Source organism: Miniopterus natalensis, chromosome 1 (genome assembly GCF_054644295.1).
Source record: "Miniopterus natalensis isolate mMinNat1 chromosome 1, mMinNat1.hap1, whole genome shotgun sequence".
Lineage (NCBI taxonomy): Eukaryota > Metazoa > Chordata > Mammalia > Chiroptera > Miniopteridae > Miniopterus > Miniopterus natalensis.
Window position 1 is genome coordinate 138,956,569 of NC_142081.1, and position 19,229 is coordinate 138,975,797.

Sequence of the window (19,229 nt, forward strand, 5' to 3'; positions counted from 1 at the left end):
AACTTTGAAAAATTCTATTACATATAAAGCTCATATTTGTACAATACAGTTTGATACCTAAAAGACCAATTGATCAAATATTTAAGCATTTTATTTTCTTGTTAATCAAGGCACACCCAATGATAATAGACAATAAGGCTAACAACCATTTTTAGAACGTGGAAACAGTTGCCATGTTCGAGGAGATATTATTTGACCTTGGGTATGTACAAATTTGCACATATATACTTGATACCAACCACCAAAATAGCATTTAAGGGATTTTAGAAAGAAGAACAACAGCAGCAATAAAAATTAACCTAAATTTAAGCTTATTCTAACTCATATTTCTTCATAATTTAAAAACTGAATGGTCAAAGTGCAGGTATATTCAAAAATGATTTCATGACCACTTTCAATGAAATTAGATATTCCCTCTGCTGCTGCATATTTAGCACTGCCTTGAATTAATTAAAGGTACTGTGATTCCAAGTGACTATTAATTTACTGACTAAACTCAACAAATTAAGTCAAACAACTGGACAAATTGAGTTAGTACCAGAAGAGCTCGCTGACTGCTGGGTCACTCTTTTTTTGATTGCCATTTCCTTTTCCCTACCATGATTTCACTTTTGTATCATCTACTCCTGTATTTTATTGCTTCCTGTTTCATTAACAAATTGCTCTTTCTCAACATAGCAATGACCTTACCTTCTTGGCACATAGCTTGTGGTCTTTGTTTTCTTTTTCAGGGCCCGGGTGGAATCTTGACAATCACATTCACACTCAGTCAGCTGGATTCATGTTTAGCCATAATTCACACAAAGAAGGAAGGTCAGCAAGTTAGCATCATTGGCACAGGCCGAAAGCAAAATGGTAATGGGAAATTTTAAATAATGTTTTTAAGTGTATGACACATCGCTCACATTAAGTTTAGAAACTCTGGTAGAGTTCCAGAAGTGTTACTTTCCCCAAATGTTTTAATATGCATAATGCCTATAAATCTATCTGTTATAAAGAAAATTGTGTCCTCTCCCCCCCCAAAAAATTATATGTTGAAACCCTAACTGCCAGCACTTCAGAATATAATCACCTTTGGAAATATGGTCTTTAAAAATATAATTAACTTAAAATGAGGTTCTTTATGATAGGCCTTAATCCAATATGACTAGTATCCTTATAAGAAGAGGGAATTTGGACAAAGACAGAGGGACTACACAGTGAGAAGGAGGCCATCTGCAAGCCAACGTGAGAGGCCTCCAAGAAACCAAATCTGCTGACACCTTAATCTTGGACTCCTTGCCTCCAGAACCGTGAAACAATAAATTTCTGTTGTTTAAGCCACTCAGTCTGTGTGGTATTTTGTTCTGGCAGCCAGAGCAGAAATACTGTAGAGGGCCTTTTTCTGTTCTCTACCAAATGATCATTCAGTTTCCAAGAGGTTTTACTGGGCAAACCTGCAGTATATGCACTCATCCACTTATATTCTTGGTGTTATTTGTAGCCCTTTACTAAGTAGTTTATCGTGGGCCTTTCAGGAGAATTGGTGTTAGGCCCTGCTGCAGCGATGCAAGGCACCTTCAGTTTCCTCTAACGGATTCTTCTTTTCTTAAGTGCACTCCACATTGTTGCCATAACTGCGCATCTATAATACAAATGAGGACCAGCTGTGCTACAAGCTACTTTTTGCTCAGTATTATTTAATATTGAACATTGCACTGAAGCCATAAACTATGGGATACAAATAAGAGATAATATGTATAATAGATATAAATAACTTAACAAGCCTGGCATATAAGCATTCAATATATTTTGGTTATTTTTTAAATTATTGCTATACACTCCAAGCCAGTTACCTATAAAATCTCTTCAATTGATTCAAGTTTAATACCTTGATTTATCATACCTCAAACTGTTCTTGAGAATTGTAGCTTATTTCTAGAGTATCAAAAGGTAGACTCTATTCTAAAATGGTCATTCAAAGATAAATTAAACACAATTTACATTCCTTATTACCAATTCCAGTTATGCTTCAAAGAGATTTGAAACTGTCACATTGGAACCTATTTCCTTATTTTTTTGCAAATTGTTTTCCCATTACTTTAAAATCTGTGCCACAATTTACTTTATAGTGAAAGTTTTTCCATTTTCATTGATCATAGATTCAGTTAATTTACCAGGAACAAACACATTGTACCATGACTGGATTAGTTACCCTGCCCTTCCATTTTTTAATATTCTCTACTTCACTGAATAAATTGCCAGATTTCCAATACTTTCTCCTTTAGAGTAAGGTTGGCTGTGGAAATTATCTGTAATAATAACAGGGTAGAAACCAGTCCATCTTGTTGGTTGGTAGTTTGAGGGTTATAGAATATTTTGCCCAACTCACTGTAGCTTCCAAATCTAAACATTTAACAGTTGATCAACCAACCAACCAACCAATACAACCCTCTGCCAAATAAAAATAATAACAAAAATAGGCATTGAAAATTGTTACTGGAGCTCTCCCCCATGAAGTCCTATCAAGAACACAGCAGCTCTAACTTCCTTATGTGACTTCTGTAGAACCTGGAGAGCTAAGGAACAGAGTTTGGAAGCCACTGGTCCAGGTTATCCAAATGTTTATTTTGTTGCTCATCAAGATGAGATTTCTTTTCTTTTAGATATGTTTTTTTCCTAATTGATTTTAGAGAGAGAGGAAAGAAGAGGGAGTGAGAAACATCAATGAAAGAGAAACATTGATCAACCGCCTCCTGCAAGCACCCTACTGGGGATTGAGCCCAAAACTTGGGAATGTGCCCTGATAGGGAATTGAACCAGTGACTTCTTGGTGCACAGGACAACACTCTACCAACTGAGCCATGCCAGCCAGGGCAAGATGAGATTTCTTGCGATGAACTTCTCTCAAGAATTACATGTATTTTTTTCCCCACTGTCAAGTATAGTATTGTTTCTAAAGATGAATCTTGAAACAGAGTGCCAGAACTCAGCAGTAGGAGTAAGTGGACCACTAGGAAGGATATGTAGTGTATAGAAGTGGTAGAAATTGTGTATCACAAAGGGTAATATTTGGTGTTAAACATTCAGAGATTGTTTCTAATTTCAGTTCCACTTAAGGTAACTCACTTGTCAATAAAAGTTTGTCTACTCGAGTTTCTGACTATATTATTTGCACACATTTTGTAAGTTAGGTTCAGGCTCTGTGGAGGGCATCTGTTCAGTAATTCTTTTCATTTGGGTGGTACAGTATTGAAGAGGTGATTGATATGTCAAGGACCAAAAAGTAAGCATCAGTTAAGCAATTATGTTTCTGATTCATTTACTGTGAAGTTCCTTGGACCATTTCACTTCTGCATGTTTGTGTCAATCACAATTAATGTCTCAAATGTGGGTGATGAGCCCTATTCTCATTGACTGGTCCTATTGTCCCCGAGATCAAGGCAGAAGACAGTTAACAGCTGAAATTAAAACAGGCATCAAATAGGAGATGCAATTTTTCCTATGTCCTATGAAAATTAGTGCTATCAAGAAACACAAAAAAAGTGTTCAGAATACCAGAGCTCTCATTTATTATGAATTATTTGAAATGTAGTTGACATCAATACATGGTATTTTGTTTTTTCAGGCAGTGAGAAACATAAAACTCTGGTGTGATAGAATCCAAGTGTGAGTACTGCTAGAATAGAAAACCAGGTAGCCTGGTTTACTAAGGAGGAAAACCACATAACCATATTTTCCAAACCCTTTAACATCCAACAAAATGAAGGTCTTTCATGTCCACCTTGTGTGGACAAGATGATTTGGGGTCCTGTAGGATCTACTAAAAAGTAATCTCCCTTCCCAAGTTTGCCATAGCACCATACTTTTGTTCTTACTAACCTAAAATGACCACAACTAGTGTCATTTCTTTGAGTTCAACCACACATGCAGGAGTGTTGTCTCTCTGTGCACTATTAAAATGTACATATAACTTATGAGAAAAGGAAAGACTCTGGGGGTAGTCTCTAATATTTTTATTCTCAAAGTCACACAAATACAATCCAGATCAGAAGTTCCAGCTAGCCTGTGGGGGACTGGGATGGGCAGAATTCAATAGTGAATGAGAACAGAGGAAGGCTCATAGCAGCAACTCCGGAGAGAGGCTAAGGGCAGGTTTCAGTGAGGCATGGCCTTGACAGTAGACTGCAAGCCTCCCCGTGGCCAAGGCGCTGGCTGACCCACCTGCGTATCTTCAAGGCCCTAAACTTAATAAATATGCCGTCAATGCAAAACAACTGCTAAATAGACTGCATGGAAGTGGTCACTAGTGCAGGGAGAGAGACAATTTGATGGAAAACAAGAATAAAGTGATGACATGTATATTTAGCTCACCTTGGGGTGAAGTGTTCAGAAGGAAGCCAGGATCCAGAAACAATTGCTGAGGCACTTGTTGTGGTTTTTCTAGAAACTAAAATGATCCCACAACTGGAGGAGCTAAGTTGGAGGGAAGGATGGCCAAAGGAAAAACCGTCCACAGAGGTACTTTCTTCTGGACAAGAGGGCCCTATTCTTACTTCTGTACAGTGTTGTTTTTATATATTTACTCCCTAATGATGTTATTGCAAGAGACATAAAAATCTATTTTTCTAATTAAATACGAAGCTCCTATCTTCATACTTATTAAACACACGAGAAAACACATGTGGGGTTATGACAATGATCCAAAGACTATGTTTATTTGCAGTTAGTTGATTTTGTGCATGCATGTCTACTTGTCAACATATGGTTCATGTGTCTGTTTCTGTCTGTTACATAATTTCACAGAGAGCATTTGTATCATAAATGAAATTAGTTTTTACCTCTTTCTTTTTGTTTGTTTCCTAAGATGTAGTTATGTATGTTTTAGGATTTGATTCCATGTTGTGTAGAGGAGAATATGTGTGCAAGTGAATTTCATGTGAATTTTAATTTGTAACTGTCTTTGTGAAAGTTTAGTTTTGGAGCTTGTAGGGAGTTGTGTAAGCCTTCGAGGTCATCTCTTTATCATGATACCCCAAGCTGAGGGGTCTCCTGAGAATAAATACACTGAGCTTGTAATCACTTTTCTTTTTCATCAGACACATCCCAAGAGTTAGGTGGGATCCTATTTTGGATGGAGGTACAGAAAAGGGGAACTGACAGAAACAGGGGAAGTATCTTCAGATTTTCTTTTGGCTTATCCGAGTTTGCTCTTGAGCAGATGGTGGATATCCATACCCTTCAAACCAGATGCAGAGTGATTTCTTGCTACATACCTAGCTCTCTTTTGCTCTAAAATACTATTGAAAACAATAATAATAACTGAACCAGTGGGCTCCTAACTTAATTTTCCTCATTTCTCTAATGTTCTCTGCTTGGCAACCTGGAGTAAAGACAGCAGACATACCCTTCTGTAAAGTCTGAGCTCTGACTCCCACGTTCTTATTTATAGAGCAGGGGTCAGTTTCCTTGCCCTTCACTAGTGCCCGGAATGCTCCGCTTGTCCTTAAAAGTCCATTCCTGAGCATATTTTTAAAACGTAAAAAATTTTTAAATGTGAAAATCTTACCCTAAGGAAGCACACAGATAAAAAGGAAACATGCCAGAGGGCGCCTCAAGTTTTAATCCCCCTTTGCCTCTGTATTAATTAATAATAATAATAAAAACACCTTTCTGGAAACTAAGGATTCCACAGCAGACAGACTCACAGATTGGGGCAGAGGCAGAGAAACAGGCAAAGCTGGTGCTGTCTGGAAGGACCCAGCTATAAATTCACACTTAGAACTCGGCCTTCTTTTGGGGAAAAGAAAAGATTCACCACTGTTCTCACTTAGCGACACGGTGCATTCCTGCCCTGGAGGTGCTGCCCCGCGAGTGCGGGATCGGGCGTGAGCGCTGAGGGCCCGCGGTTCGCCGGGCCGAGCGCGCACCCGGAGCGCAGCCCCGCCCTGCAGCTGGCCGCCGAGCGCGCTGCGCTGCCTCGATTTCCCTGCTCACAGGCGCTAAAGACCGCGAAGCAGAAACGCGAACGACTTCGGAACAAGTCCTGGCGTGGCCGTGGAAGGCACAGTGGCCCCTGAGGGCTGAGCCTCGTCGAGCCCGGAGCTCGCCCGGGACTCCCCACCTCCCGCAGTGCTCCCGCGCCTCGCCCGCCTGCTGCCGCTGGCGCCCCCAAGCGCCGCGCGCCCCGGCTCTTCTTGGAGCCTCCTCGGACCTTCGCAGCAGCGCATTGGGCTTGCGGAGCCGCGGGGTCTGGCAGGACAGGTTTCCCGTGGAATTCCCAGGGGCTAGGAGTGAGGAGGCCCTGGAAGGCAGCCCTCGGCGGCCCCCTGTCCCCGTGCGCTCCGCCCTGGGATGTCCTCCTCGCTGCGGGGGCGACTGGCGCGCGAAAGGTGCGCGGTGGAGCCGTGAGGTTCAAACCTTGGGAAACATACTCAGGGGCTCCCCATTCCTCCCAGCCCCTCACCGACATGGACAAAGGCTGCGCGTGGGGTGGGTGGAAGGCAGAGACTATCGAGGCTAGAAAGCCCGAAGCGCGTCCTAGGAGAAAAGAATAGGACATCTTCCCAACCCTGCTCCGGTCCTCTCCCTCCGCATTACAAAGCCCCCCTCGGGATGGGCTGAGCACCCCCTCGGGCGCCGACACAGCCTCAGCCGCAGTCATCCCCTGGGAGGCACAGACTAAAACCTAACTCGCGCGGGCTCGGACCACAGTATAACTAGCCCGCGGACTCACTTCCCTGGCCCTAGGGCAGGGCTTTTCCAGGGCTCCCCTCGGGGTCAGGGACCGAGGATGGGTCGGGAACCGAAGGGAGGGCGGGCGGGCGGTCCCCAGGCGCGGTGGCGGCCGGCCGGCCCCCACTTCCACGTCTGCACTCCTTGCGTTTCCACGGGTCCTTCCACCCTCCCGGGCCGCAGTTAGGAGCCCGGAGCCCTCACGTTCCTCTAGGGGCGAAACCCATTTTCTCCATTGTAGGGGGAGGGAGATGGGAGGGGGGAGAGAGAGGGGGGCTGGCGGGGAAGCCGCAGGGGGAAGGAGAGGAGGGGGGCGGGAACACGGGGGGTGAGAAAAGCGTTTTCACTCTTTGTCACTCTTGAATTGGGGGCGGAGGAAGAAAACCACTATGTGAAGCTATAAAAAGCAAAGGGGGCGGCGGCGAGAGAGCAGACGCGGAGCGGGAGGCCCGGCGGAGCGCGCGACGGCTCCGCAGCATCGCGGCCGCACCCCCGGCGGCGCTCGGCCGCTGGTGTGAACCAGGGAAAGACGCTCCCGGCGACCGTCCGCGCGCGCTCGGGGCGGGGCGGGGACCTCGGCTGGCCCCGGACCTCCGGCGTCCGCTCCGGGGGCGGTTCCCGATCTCCCAGGAGAGCGCGGGCTCGCAGAGAAAAGGAAGACTTGAGTCCTGCAGAGTGTGAGGCGTAAAGGGTAGGCAAGGAAAAGAGGAGAGAAAAGCGTCGGAGGCCGAAGGAGAAGGCACTGGTGCCGACGTCGAGCAGCTAAGAGGAAGGCTGGAGCGCGGGGATCCCGGCGGGGCCACGGAGGTGCGGGGCGCGGCGCAGCGGAAGCGGCGGCCGGCGGGGCTGAGTCTTCTGGCACCTCGGGGCACGCCTCCTCGGCGGGAAGGCGCCTCGCCTCGGCTTCCAGTCACTGCACAACTTCCTGCGCTGGTGGAGAAGTGGGTCTTGCTTGGGTAGCGCGCGCTCCTGGTGTGAGGCGCGAGACTGAGTTCACAGGTGCTTGCCCCACCCCCTCCCGAAGCCAAGTGGGGTTTGGGGAGCAGCGTCTTCGAGCCTCCGCGCCCCGAGCGAGTGGCCCGCCTGTTGGGGTCCTCCCTCCCCTCGCATCAGCATCCCTCGGGCTCTGCGCCTCCCCGGGGACCCCTCGCCGGGAGATGGCCGCTTTGATGCGGGGCAAGGACTCGTCCCGCTGTCTGCTTCTCCTGGCCGCGGTGCTGATGGTGGAGAGCTCACAGCTCGGCGGTTCGCGGGCCAAACTCAACTCCATCAAGTCCTCTCTGGGCGGGGAGACGCCTTTACAGGCCTCCAATCGATCTGCGGGCACATACCAAGGACTGGCTTTCGGCGGCAGTAAGAAGGGCAAAAACCTGGGGCAGGTAGGAAAACACCCCCAATATACTCTTCAAACCAGGAGAGGGAGGGACCAGCGCTCCCGAGAGCTTCGTTCGCCTTTGCGCCCCTTGAACTTCCCAGTGCGCTCGCAGGTGGGGCGCACACGACAGCTGGGGAGGGGATCCCAGAGCAGGTCTGCGAGCGCGGAGGGTGTGGAGCCGGCGGGGTAGGGTCCCGTCTCACCTTTGCTTTGGGGCTCGGGCATGTGCAGCGATCTAAGTGCGTACGCAGGGGTGGGGAAAGCGGCAATTTAACTCGGCGATGCTGAGGATGATGCTAGTATCTAACCCGTAGCCACTGGCAGTGTTCTAAGCGTTTTACATGTATTCAATTTCCACACTCTATGAGCCGGGCTCTGTTACTGTCTCTATTCAGCAAGTGGAGAAACTGAGGCACGGGATAGCAGTTCTTTGGCCAAGGCTTACAGCTAGTTTAAGTGGCAGAACGAGCGGGATTCCAGTCCCAAGAGTCCGAGTCTGGTCCTGGGCTCATCCTTACATTTCACAATCTGGAGGTGCTGGGTGCTTACCCACTTACAGGTTTTCCTTTCCTTCCAACCACTTTGTCTTCTTCAAAGAAGGTCACAGGCAGAAAGCTTCGATAGGCTCCCAGGTCTCACTCCTGGAGAACTGTAAATAAATCATCCGGGAGGGAGCAAAATAACGCAGGGACGGGGCTGCATCGTACGCGCGGTCGACGGGGTGCCGGCGATGGAGCAAGGAAAGCCCCGGGGGCATTTCTCTGCTAGAGGGAACTTTCCGTGGGCGTCTCCACGTCTGCCTCTGTCTCGCAGACAGACAGATTGACAGTCACGTGTAAACAGTTACACAAACAGACACACACAAAGGCAGGCGCGCGCGCACTCGGCCCCAGCGGCGGCCGGCGCGCAGCAGCCAGGAGAGGGGGCCCTGTGGGCACCGGGAACCACGACAGCTCCTCCTTCCGCTCCTTTTGTAGGAAGCCCAAACCGAAAGCCAGTTCGCCAGACAGCACTGGCACTTGGCACAGCACAGCTGTCAACCCATGAAGGCGGTTCATTGCCCCACATACCCGAGTTTCCTTGTTTCAGCAAAGGAACCAACTGCAGGCGCTCTCTGCGCTCTCGGTGCCCTCCGCTGCCCTTGACCTCAGCGCCAGCGGCGGGGTGAAGGGTAACAGCTAGGGCCAAACCCGGATGGGAGCCAGGGAAGACCTGGCCCGCACTTGGCCCCCCTACTGCCCTCTCACGGGGCAGTTTTGCTGGTTTAGCAGTTCCAGGAGGCCTCCTGGGCTTTGAAATGTCAAGCGTTTCAGCTATCCCCTCGAAGGAATACAAGGTCTGCAATCACAGGATTTTCTTAAAGGTCTCAAGGGAAATGAACTATACATATGCATACGCTTACACGGCACGCATACATATCCTTTGCACTTTATCACGCATGTCACTTATCTCCACACATACATGACCACGATCCTGTTCTCGTCCTTCAGAAACGCCCTGACATTTTCAATCAGAACGAACCTAACGTTTTCTTAGAAGTCCATCGTGAGATGGGACCAAGGTTGCAAAGAAAGGACGCTCTCAATCCAAATCATCAGACGTATCTCTAAGGGAACCGACTTTCAAGTCCCACCTTATCAGTTGCTGAAAAGAGCCTAATGTTTAGTTCAGCCGAGGACAGAAGAAGGGGTCCAATGTGTTTTGAGGTTCCATGCACACCTGTATGTTTCTGTAGAGGACTTTCTGTGTCTGTCACCACTGAACCCCAACACCTGATGTTCCTCAGTCAAATGGCCAGTATGTCAGTACTGGCCATGGGGTTACATGGACTAGACTGAGGGGTGCACCCTAGAACCCAGCTTATCCTTTATGTTTTGATAGTATATTTGTACGTAAATACTCATAAAATGTCTGTTTATATTGCTATCTCTCCAAGTACCTGCTCAACTCTGTTTGAACGTCTTTATTAAACTGAAGATTTATTTATTTATTCTAAAAGTGAGTTGAATTCTTTGAGTTGAATTACTCAGATGCTCTCCATAACTTAGTGGTACTATAAAATATATTTTATTATATTTATTTAACTGCAATGTTAGATCCTTAAAATCTATGGTTGGGTTTGTGAGAAAATTGTAACATATCAGAGATAATGGTAACATAAAATAAAACACTGAGTTGAATTGCAGGAAGATAGCTGGGAAATGCGAGGATTATCTTTTGTATATTCTGGCTGCTCAGTTGTTTAGCGGGTGATCTAAAATACTGTTGTCAAGAAATAAATAGAAAAATCTCTTCTCTTTGAAGTAGGAAGAGGAGTCTTTGAAAATTTATGAGTTTCTTTATTTTCTTTATTCCATTAGTTACGTGGTCACCAAAATCCTTAATACTCTTATTTTCAATCATGGAATGACAATTAGGAAAGATTATTCAAAAGGGAAGATGTACTTCTTTTTACAAAGAAAAACTCTGAAACTGAAATGTAGCTAAGCTGAATTTTTATTCATCATAATAGAAAAATATGAATGGTTGAGAAGACTGGAAGTGAAGTGCCAACTGATCAAATTAGCTAAATTATGTAGGGTCACCCTGAGGCCTAGTAAATTCTGTTCTCTGCCTTTTCCCTCATCCTTGACTGATGCTGTTGAAATACATGAATTTCAGAGGTACAGGAACAAGGAGCTGTAGGATGACCTTCAAGTAGGCTTATTAGACACTTCCTCTTTGGGCTTCTATTCTGCAGTGAAAATCATCTACTTAGTTTTTTTCTGATACACTTTCAGGATAGAGAATTAAAATAAAATTTTGATTGCCATTGCAGAAGAAACTATCAAACAAATCTAATAATTTATTAATCTCCAAAAGTGAAAATGAGACTAAGTGTGTCCCAAGGTTTTCTTGATTCACTGTAGATTGATTTCATATGAAGTAACCGTTCTTATTTGTAGGAATGCCAATTGTTATAGGCAAGGTGGGTTATTTGTAAATCAGTCCTTGAAAACGTGCCTTTGAATTTCAGAAACAAACGAGGTAGGGGGCTCAGAGAAAACGCACTGTGTTCCAGGGGTGTTACAATTCTCATTCGTAAGGTTTGCTTTCAAAGGAACGGTCATGAGTTATGATGGAAACTGACATAGAAAATTGAATGTAGAAATATTCAGGGAATTGGTACAGAAGTGGTAAAAATGTTTTTGCTGAGTTTTTCACATTAATATTTTAATTTGGCTTTTTGTTTGCATCTATTGCTAATGAGTTTTAAGATGTAGTGAATGTATATATATATATATATATATATATATGGGATAAATTAGGTTGTAGAGCTGTTACTAACATATATGTGCGTCAATATTTTACTTATATACTTCAATTTCTAAAGAAATTATTGCAAATTTTCTAAATCAAAGGTAATTTTAAACAAAATCTTTACTATCATACAGATAAATATATTCTGATTAAGTACACTGTTGCTCAACATCACTTCTGGAGTTTGAGGTGTCAACTTTACAGGCTTTCTTAAAGACACATTTTTTTAAAGAGCAATTTATAAAATGATTTTACCTTTGCGATGCACGATGATATGTTTTCGGGAATGAAAAGACTTTCGGATTTGTGTTGGTAATTGCTTCTTTTAGTGTCTACTCCTTGCCTTTTCCTTTTGAGACAAGCAGAGTAATTAATTTGAATGAAATGCTATAGAATTTTAAAATATTTAAAAATATTATAAATAAAGCTATGGGAAATAATTACATTTTTAAGATAGGTCAACTTCCTGACATGCGCCTCTAAAAAGAATCTGAAACTGATTTAACGTTTTCAGATTTCATGATTTTCTAATATAACTTGGACATTTGGAGGACAGTGGTTTGGATGAAGTTATGTTGTGAAAAAAGAATGTTTGAAATACATTGAAACAGAAGCTTGAGGGAGTTGATTAGAAAGCATTACTATTTATATGCTGCATTTTCTTTAATAAAAATATTCTATTTGCACGCACAATCACGCACAAAATCTCTTGCTGAAATAACTCTACACTCTGTTTTCTATAGGTGATCTCCTCACTTTCTGAAATTATCCATGATTTTTTTTTTTAACCCCAGCCCAACTTCCCCTTGCTGGAGAGTAAATACCTGGATATCAACTGACATTACACGAAATCCGGAAAACAAATCATTTTTCAAATCTTCCAAAATATAAAGATTTTGAAACAATCTACACTAAGGTTCCTTTCCTTTCACTGCAGATAATAGAGAATTGATGATAGTGGATGCAAGTGGAAGGTTACCTCATGAATAGCAAGAAAAGTATTTTAATGATAATCTAAGTATGAGCATCCATCATTTTATTTTTGTGCTAGACTAGAGAGAGCAAGGGACACGGTTACTTAAACTCACTCCAGCTGTGACTTCGACCCTACCATAGTCTTCTTTAGTGCTCCCCTCTGATACAAATACTTCGCAGGATGTTTCAAATCTTACCGTTATTTTAAAGTAGAGAAAGCAATATAATAGAAAGGTAACTGATGCATTCTGTTCTATGAGAATATTCCCACTTTCTTTTCTTTTCTCTGAACAATCACTTTAAATGTGCATTAAAATAAGCTATTAAATTATAGAGGCCTTTTATAATGCTCAGTATATTTACCATTTTCGACTGAGTCTCTTCTGAGTTTACTTCTTGGTATTGATGTAACATCAAAATGAATTACAATTTTATTTCTGTGTGTGACTCCCTGATGGCCCCTGAAAGGCATTTTACTTCCTGATACCTCTAGTCACTTGCCCTCATCTACAAAAAAGCAGATAAAGCTGCTCCTAGTTATTTATCCGATGATTGAAAAGATTTAGGCGATTTTGTGTCTGCCTCTGTCTCCCACTGAGTCATTTAAAAAAATTCTGAAGCAAACCCAAAAGGAAACAAAATTCATACTACTTAATAGATGGACTTCTGCATGGCATAGAATTGCTTTAAGCTTGCATAGAAAAATTGAATATGGAATGAAAAACAAAAATTTAGTATTACTATTTAAGGCCATCAGAAGTTAACTTTCTCTTCCTCTGCTGCCCACTCTTGCTAGGAACTAATGAAGAACAGCACATTTTGTCTGATTGTTGGATTTCTTAAGGCAAATATAAATCAGTCTCCCACACAAAGAGGTCAACTGATGTAAAATATGGGAGATTTTTTTGATAGAAACATCTGTCCACAGGAAGAAAAGTCACCATCCAAATATTTGAAATAGTGACTTCCCAATGGGTCTTGCATGCTAAGAACTTTGGGTCACTGCCCACCCCTTCAGGTCAAATTAAGGAATGAAGGCCATGAATATTGCCAGCATCTACTCAGAAGTTTGTAAGGAGAGCTGATCCCGTCAGTCCTGGACTTTGTAATGGTAAATGGAGAAACCGTTCAGGCAGGGGGACTTCAATATCAGATGTAAATGGCTGTATTTTAACTCAAGTGATTTGTTTATGTAGCTCTAAAAACAGAATTATTAGTCTAACATTTATTCTACAACCACTGAATCTATTAACAGATTATATTTGGGGGAATCTTAATACTAGTTTAGAATGATCTGTGTGCTCCAAATAATAAATGTAGGAATAAATCCAGCAAAACACAAAAGTAATAAATTTTTTAAAAAGTTACTTATCTCTCTTCCATAGTGAAATAAAATAAACAAATGTGCATCAGACCACCTTTTAAACACATTACAGTGTCTAATTTAATTGGTTGATTCTATTTATGTATTATAATTTGGTACACAGAATAGCTTAAATTTATGTATTTCATAATAATACAACACTTTAACTGCCCCACTCCATGTAAAACAAATAAAAGCAATGAGTGAATAAGTACACTAAGTGGCAAAATAAATCAAAGCATCACAATGAAGGAGAGTGACTTCCTCAAGGGGTGGTCCTAACCAAATGTTTTCCAAAAGATATTAATTCTCTGTATAATGCTCTATCGTGTGGAATGAAAATGTGTTTTCTTCTGGGGACTGGAAGAAAAGAGTAATTTTCCGAGTATTATTTCCTTAAACTGGCTTGCAAAGGATTATAGCACACATTGCACTATAGTAAGAGGTTCCGTTTATTGATTATTTCCTCTGGGCCAGCCACTGCTCTAGACACTTTATTTAAATTAACTCTTGATCTCTCCGCAGTTTTGAAGCAAGTCCTAGTATCATCCTTATTTCTATAAGTGGTGGAATATTTTATAAATGCTAAAACAATAATTCTCCTGAGGCACAGGGAGGTTATGCAATTTGTGCAAATCACACAGCAGCAAGTGAAAAAAGCCAAAATAAAAACCTATGCAAAAGAATGTGAGAGCCTGCATCCTCAAGTACCAGGCTATGTTGCTGCAGTTTGCTAAGGCTATTCTGGATTTAAGAGGAAAGCGGACCCTTTATTTTATTCTTCCGTCTTATGTTTTCTAATGACATGGGTATAAATGTAGGTTCATTAAAAACCACAGCAAAACCCAGGCCCTCTCGTGCTGCCAACTGCTGCTACTCCGAGCAGCCACTGGATGTTAGCACTTCATGGACACAAAGGCAGGCACCAGAGCCCTTCACCATCTTCGTCTCTGCCTTTCCTTGCCTCCCTGCCAAGAATTCTTCACTGTCATCAAGGCAAATACACACACACACACACACACACACACACACACACACCCTTTCTTTCTCTACTCTGTCCGATAAATTATAGTGTTGCCCAAGTAGAAGAGAATGTTATTGGATAGATTCTATTTCTCTTCTTTTCTCATGGCAACCACCACACACTCCCTGTCCTGTCTCCCTGCATCTGAGTGCCACCATGCACCCACTGACAGCGACAGGCTGGGGCCTTCTGTATGGCCTCCCTACAGCGGCTCGAAGTTGGCTCAGCTGACACCCCGCTCACCCTGATCAGACGGGAAGGCTGTCTAGGTTTAGAGCCTGCAGCTGCTTTCTCCCTGCTCTGACCGTCCAAGCTGTCCTTCAGACGGTCTGTAGTAGCCCTACGGCCCTTCGGTTTCCTAGCAGGCTCTACGTTCCTGCTCACCACTCCCTAGGCTAATGTCTTTGAAAAAGTCACTTAATTCTGATTCTTTTTATTTTGAAATCTGTGGAATAACATAACAATAACAATAGCAACAATAATAATAATACTTCTCTTTCTGGGCAACGAGGAGGAAGAGGAAAGTGCACGTTAGTGCTGAATATCTTTATTGCTGCTGCCATCACAGAAATAAGTGAGGTCAAGTGCTCGTGAACAAAATAGAAAGGGGCTGCTTTCACTACCCACCACGCTGGCAAGGGGCAACTAAACTAACACATGCCCTGTACATGGAGGAAACGAATGACCTCAATGACACTAAGGCTGAGAATTGTAAAACAGAATAAAACAAGACAAAACACACACACACACACGCACACGCTATGCCATTTCTTGTATTGCATGCTAACACTAAGAGGGGTATTAATTCGCTGTTGTCTTGTAAAAAACTGAGCAAAATGGTACATAACTGAGTAATTGGTGAAACTACACAGAAGCAAGAGTACACCAGGCATTACACATATGATCACGATACGTGGAGTCCTCACAACCACTGCAATATTAGTTATCTAAGCACAGGAACCAACAGAATCGAAGAACATGCTCGCGTCCACTGCCAACAGCATTAACTTGATATTCTCCAAAGTGAGGTCGCCTCTGCGAGGGCAGGCTGTCCACGCTGCGCGGTGCGGGCCCGGGAGCTTGCTGAGAACGGAGGGTGTCCGGTCCCCTCTGAGTGTCAGCTGTCCTGCTGGCAGGACTCAGAAATGCCGGGCTCATTATTCCCCCTTCATTCCCTTCACTTTCTTTTTTGTTGTTGTTTTATTTGAATTTGTTATGATTCAGGTAATTTGGAAATATTTTAACAATAGTAAATTGAGAGTGAAAGTCATCTCATAGAAGTGTGCAATACATTTCGCATATTGGAAACAAACTGGTTGCCAATAAGTGTTTCTATCTAATAATGAACTGAAGAAACTTCATCCAAATGTGGGGATGGGGAAAAGTTGTTATTTAAAACCAATTGAAATGACGGCTCACATTCAAATAATATTCTTCGCTTGCTCTTCCTAGCTTTACTTCATCTTAACCCTTTGAAATTTGGCTCAACAGGCATTTTGCTAATTTGTCTCTTGAAATCTAGTCTTTTTTTTTCAGTAAACGCCCTCTGTACTTTGTAGCCTGTTGTCTGTCCTTTATGCCTTACATATCCCTTTCTTTCTATAATATTACATATTTCTCTTTTCCTCTATGGCTCATTTCTCTCGATTTCATTCACCATTTTCTCTGTGGGCATTTTCCACATTCTCTCCTCAGTCCCCTTTTCTGTCTGTTTCATTTTCTCTTCTTTGCTGATATTATTTCCTTCTTTGGAATCATTTCACATATGCAAATATCTAGCTTTAGCTTGATTAAACTCCTGAGCCCCTTTGCCTGCTCAAATATTTTAGAAGTTTTTCCAGAAACAAACATACAAAAAAAATCTTCATATCATAAATTAAGACTTTTATCTCTAACTTCAAATTGTCAGGAGTCAGGCAACCAAGTCTTTAGTATTTCTCTAATTTATAGGATTCCTTCATTAATTTTAATCTCTTCTGTTGCTTTCTTGTCATCCCAAATGCCATTTCTTTTACTCAGATATTATCGTTTCCCGATAGACTATTGCACTGTTATAATAGCTCAGTGCTTTTTCAAACCATCTCTCACACTTCATCAAATGTGAGCTTTCTAAAGTAAAAATCTGATCAGGCTTTTCTCCATTCTGTATACATTTCCAGAGCATGAAATCTAAATTTCTCAACACACAAGATAAATGCCACACAAGATAATTGGGATGTAAAGCCAAGCAGTCTTTCTTGAGTCTGTGCCTCAATCACTGTGCTCTGCTGCCCCTCAGATAAACTGGAGGCCAGAGAAACCAGCAAGAGACTTGTTATTGGTGTTTCCCAATTCATATGTGATTAAATTCCTCAGGTAAGTCAGTCAACCTGCTCATTGTTTACTTGCTTCTTAGGTGTATGGTATGATCACGGTAAAAATAACATTTATTAGACATATGTTGGGTCCTTGGTCTATGTAGCTATAGAAACAAATGTAGTCTTGCGGAATCCAGTTAGAATTTTAAGGCTCAAAGACGCACCTAGAAATTGTCCAGTTCATGCTCCCATTTCCAGTACCACATTAGGGCCAGGAATTTGATGAATTTTCCTTTTTATAAAGATTTCTAAGGATGAACACTCATATTACATCTCTCAGTTAACTAGTCATCTTAATTTTAATTATGGTAAGAGTGAGAACATTCTGCTTTCTGCTGTAAGCAAAGCATAAATATAACAAAGCTGGAGATCACTCTCTGTTTAAAAAAACCATCCGATTAATAGAAAATGTGATCTAGTTATTTTTTAATGTGTTTTTATTGATTTCAGAGAGAGAGGAAGGGAGAGGGAGAGAGGGATAAGAATATCAATGACGAGAGTTCATTAATTGGCTGCCTCCTGCATGCTCCCTACTGGGCATGTGCCCTGACGGGGAATCGAACCATAACCTCTGATTCATGGGTAGGCGATCAATCCCGAAGCCATACCAGCTGAGCTGATCTAGTTGTTTTTTTTTTGTCGCTCTTCATGGATTAGACTCTGGTTCCCTTGTTGGAGAGTCAAACTAACTGGGAGAATAAGGCTATCTCCATAAACAGTCAAGAAAAGGTCTGTTTGTCCAAGAAATTATGCTAATAGTGTAAAGAGGTGCTGTCTGCCTTTTCCAAATATTTTAGAAGAAATTAAATTAAATTTTTAATTTTTTTCCTTTGTAAAAGCTCCACTGTTCCCTGAGGAAGTCTGCTCCTAATTTCATCATTTATAACACACTCAAGGAACATTAGTGAGAAGAGGTAGATTTACAAGGAATTAGAAGTCTAATGAGAAATGACAAAGTTGCACCAGCAGGAGGGTAGGAGCCTGGTGACCTCAGGATGGATTGGCAGGAAGGGTGTTAAGTGAAGTGGACAAGTTCTTACTAAGGTAAAGTGGACGGATAGAATGTGTGCTGACATATATCAAAGAAAGAAATTTGATAAAGGTGCAAGTTTAAAATGATGCCACAGGTTTTTTAAAACAAACTCTAACATTATTTTTCAAAATTAGTCACTACAGACAACTCATTCTTGGATTTTGTCATCTAGGCCTTTTTTGAAACTAATTTCAGAAGTAGATTGTATGTTTGTTTATTTTAAGCCAGAACTTTATGACCATAAACAATGTTATACATATTAACATACCATATTCAAAATACTTGGCTCTGAGTGGTTTTGTGTTGTTTCCATAAGCCAAATACCCTACAGAAGGTGAAGATAAAAAAAAAAAAAAAAAGTGACATAGTTCAGGAAACAATTCCAAAAAGTTTCCAAAGATTTTCTCACTCACGAAATCACTATCGAGGTTACAGTTATAAACCCTTCAATAGTGATGAGGGCTTTAAGATGGAAAACCCTGTTGGATTTATAGTCTTAACACTGAAATAAAATGTGTGTAATATTATTTTGTAATGAAGTCTTCTCCATTAGAGGAACCTGGTCAAAATTTACATGATATGGTTGCTATTTCTCAGAGAATCGTGGTGTTCAGGAAGCAATTAATGAGTACAAGCCAGCAGTAAGTTCCCCACCCAGAACCCACTCTCTTCCTGAAAAAGGAGACAGGAACAATTTAGTTCCATAGAGACTAGCTTGGTGACATATTTTTTTTAAGTGCCACTTATTAGATAAATTCATGAACTGAGGCCAAAAAAAAAGATATGTCAAAGTTTATTTTTTTTAATGCAAACATATCTAATTAAAATTTCAGAGTAAAAGCCAAATTGCTTAACTCAGTAAAAATGTTTTTGCAGTTGTTCAAATTAATACAATGCTTCCAGAATGCTCTCTGGAAATTCTTATAAATTTCCTTGCTTGCCTATTTGCCTTACTGCTATCTTCCCAACACTTTTCAGAAGGAAATAGCTTTTTAACAAGAAAAATCTTGAAATTAGATTTCCAAGGAGTCTTGGCCACACCAGCTGCAACACACTGTAACTGAATTTTAGTCTCTCTGTGTTGGTTC

General features: G+C 42.2%; 1 protein-coding gene across 1 annotated transcript in view; it reads left to right on the forward strand.

The window, feature by feature from the left end:
* The first annotated feature begins 7,424 nt into the window (after window positions 1–7,424).
* DKK2 (dickkopf Wnt signaling pathway inhibitor 2) overlaps window positions 7,425–19,229 on the forward strand; it is a 100,713-nt gene continuing 88,908 nt past the window's right edge. The window contains exon 1 of the mRNA XM_016214509.2: window positions 7,425–8,093. Coding sequence (XP_016069995.2) covers window positions 7,872–8,093 — 222 coding nt within the window. The 5' untranslated portion in view covers window positions 7,425–7,871. The remainder of the gene's footprint in view (window positions 8,094–19,229) is intronic.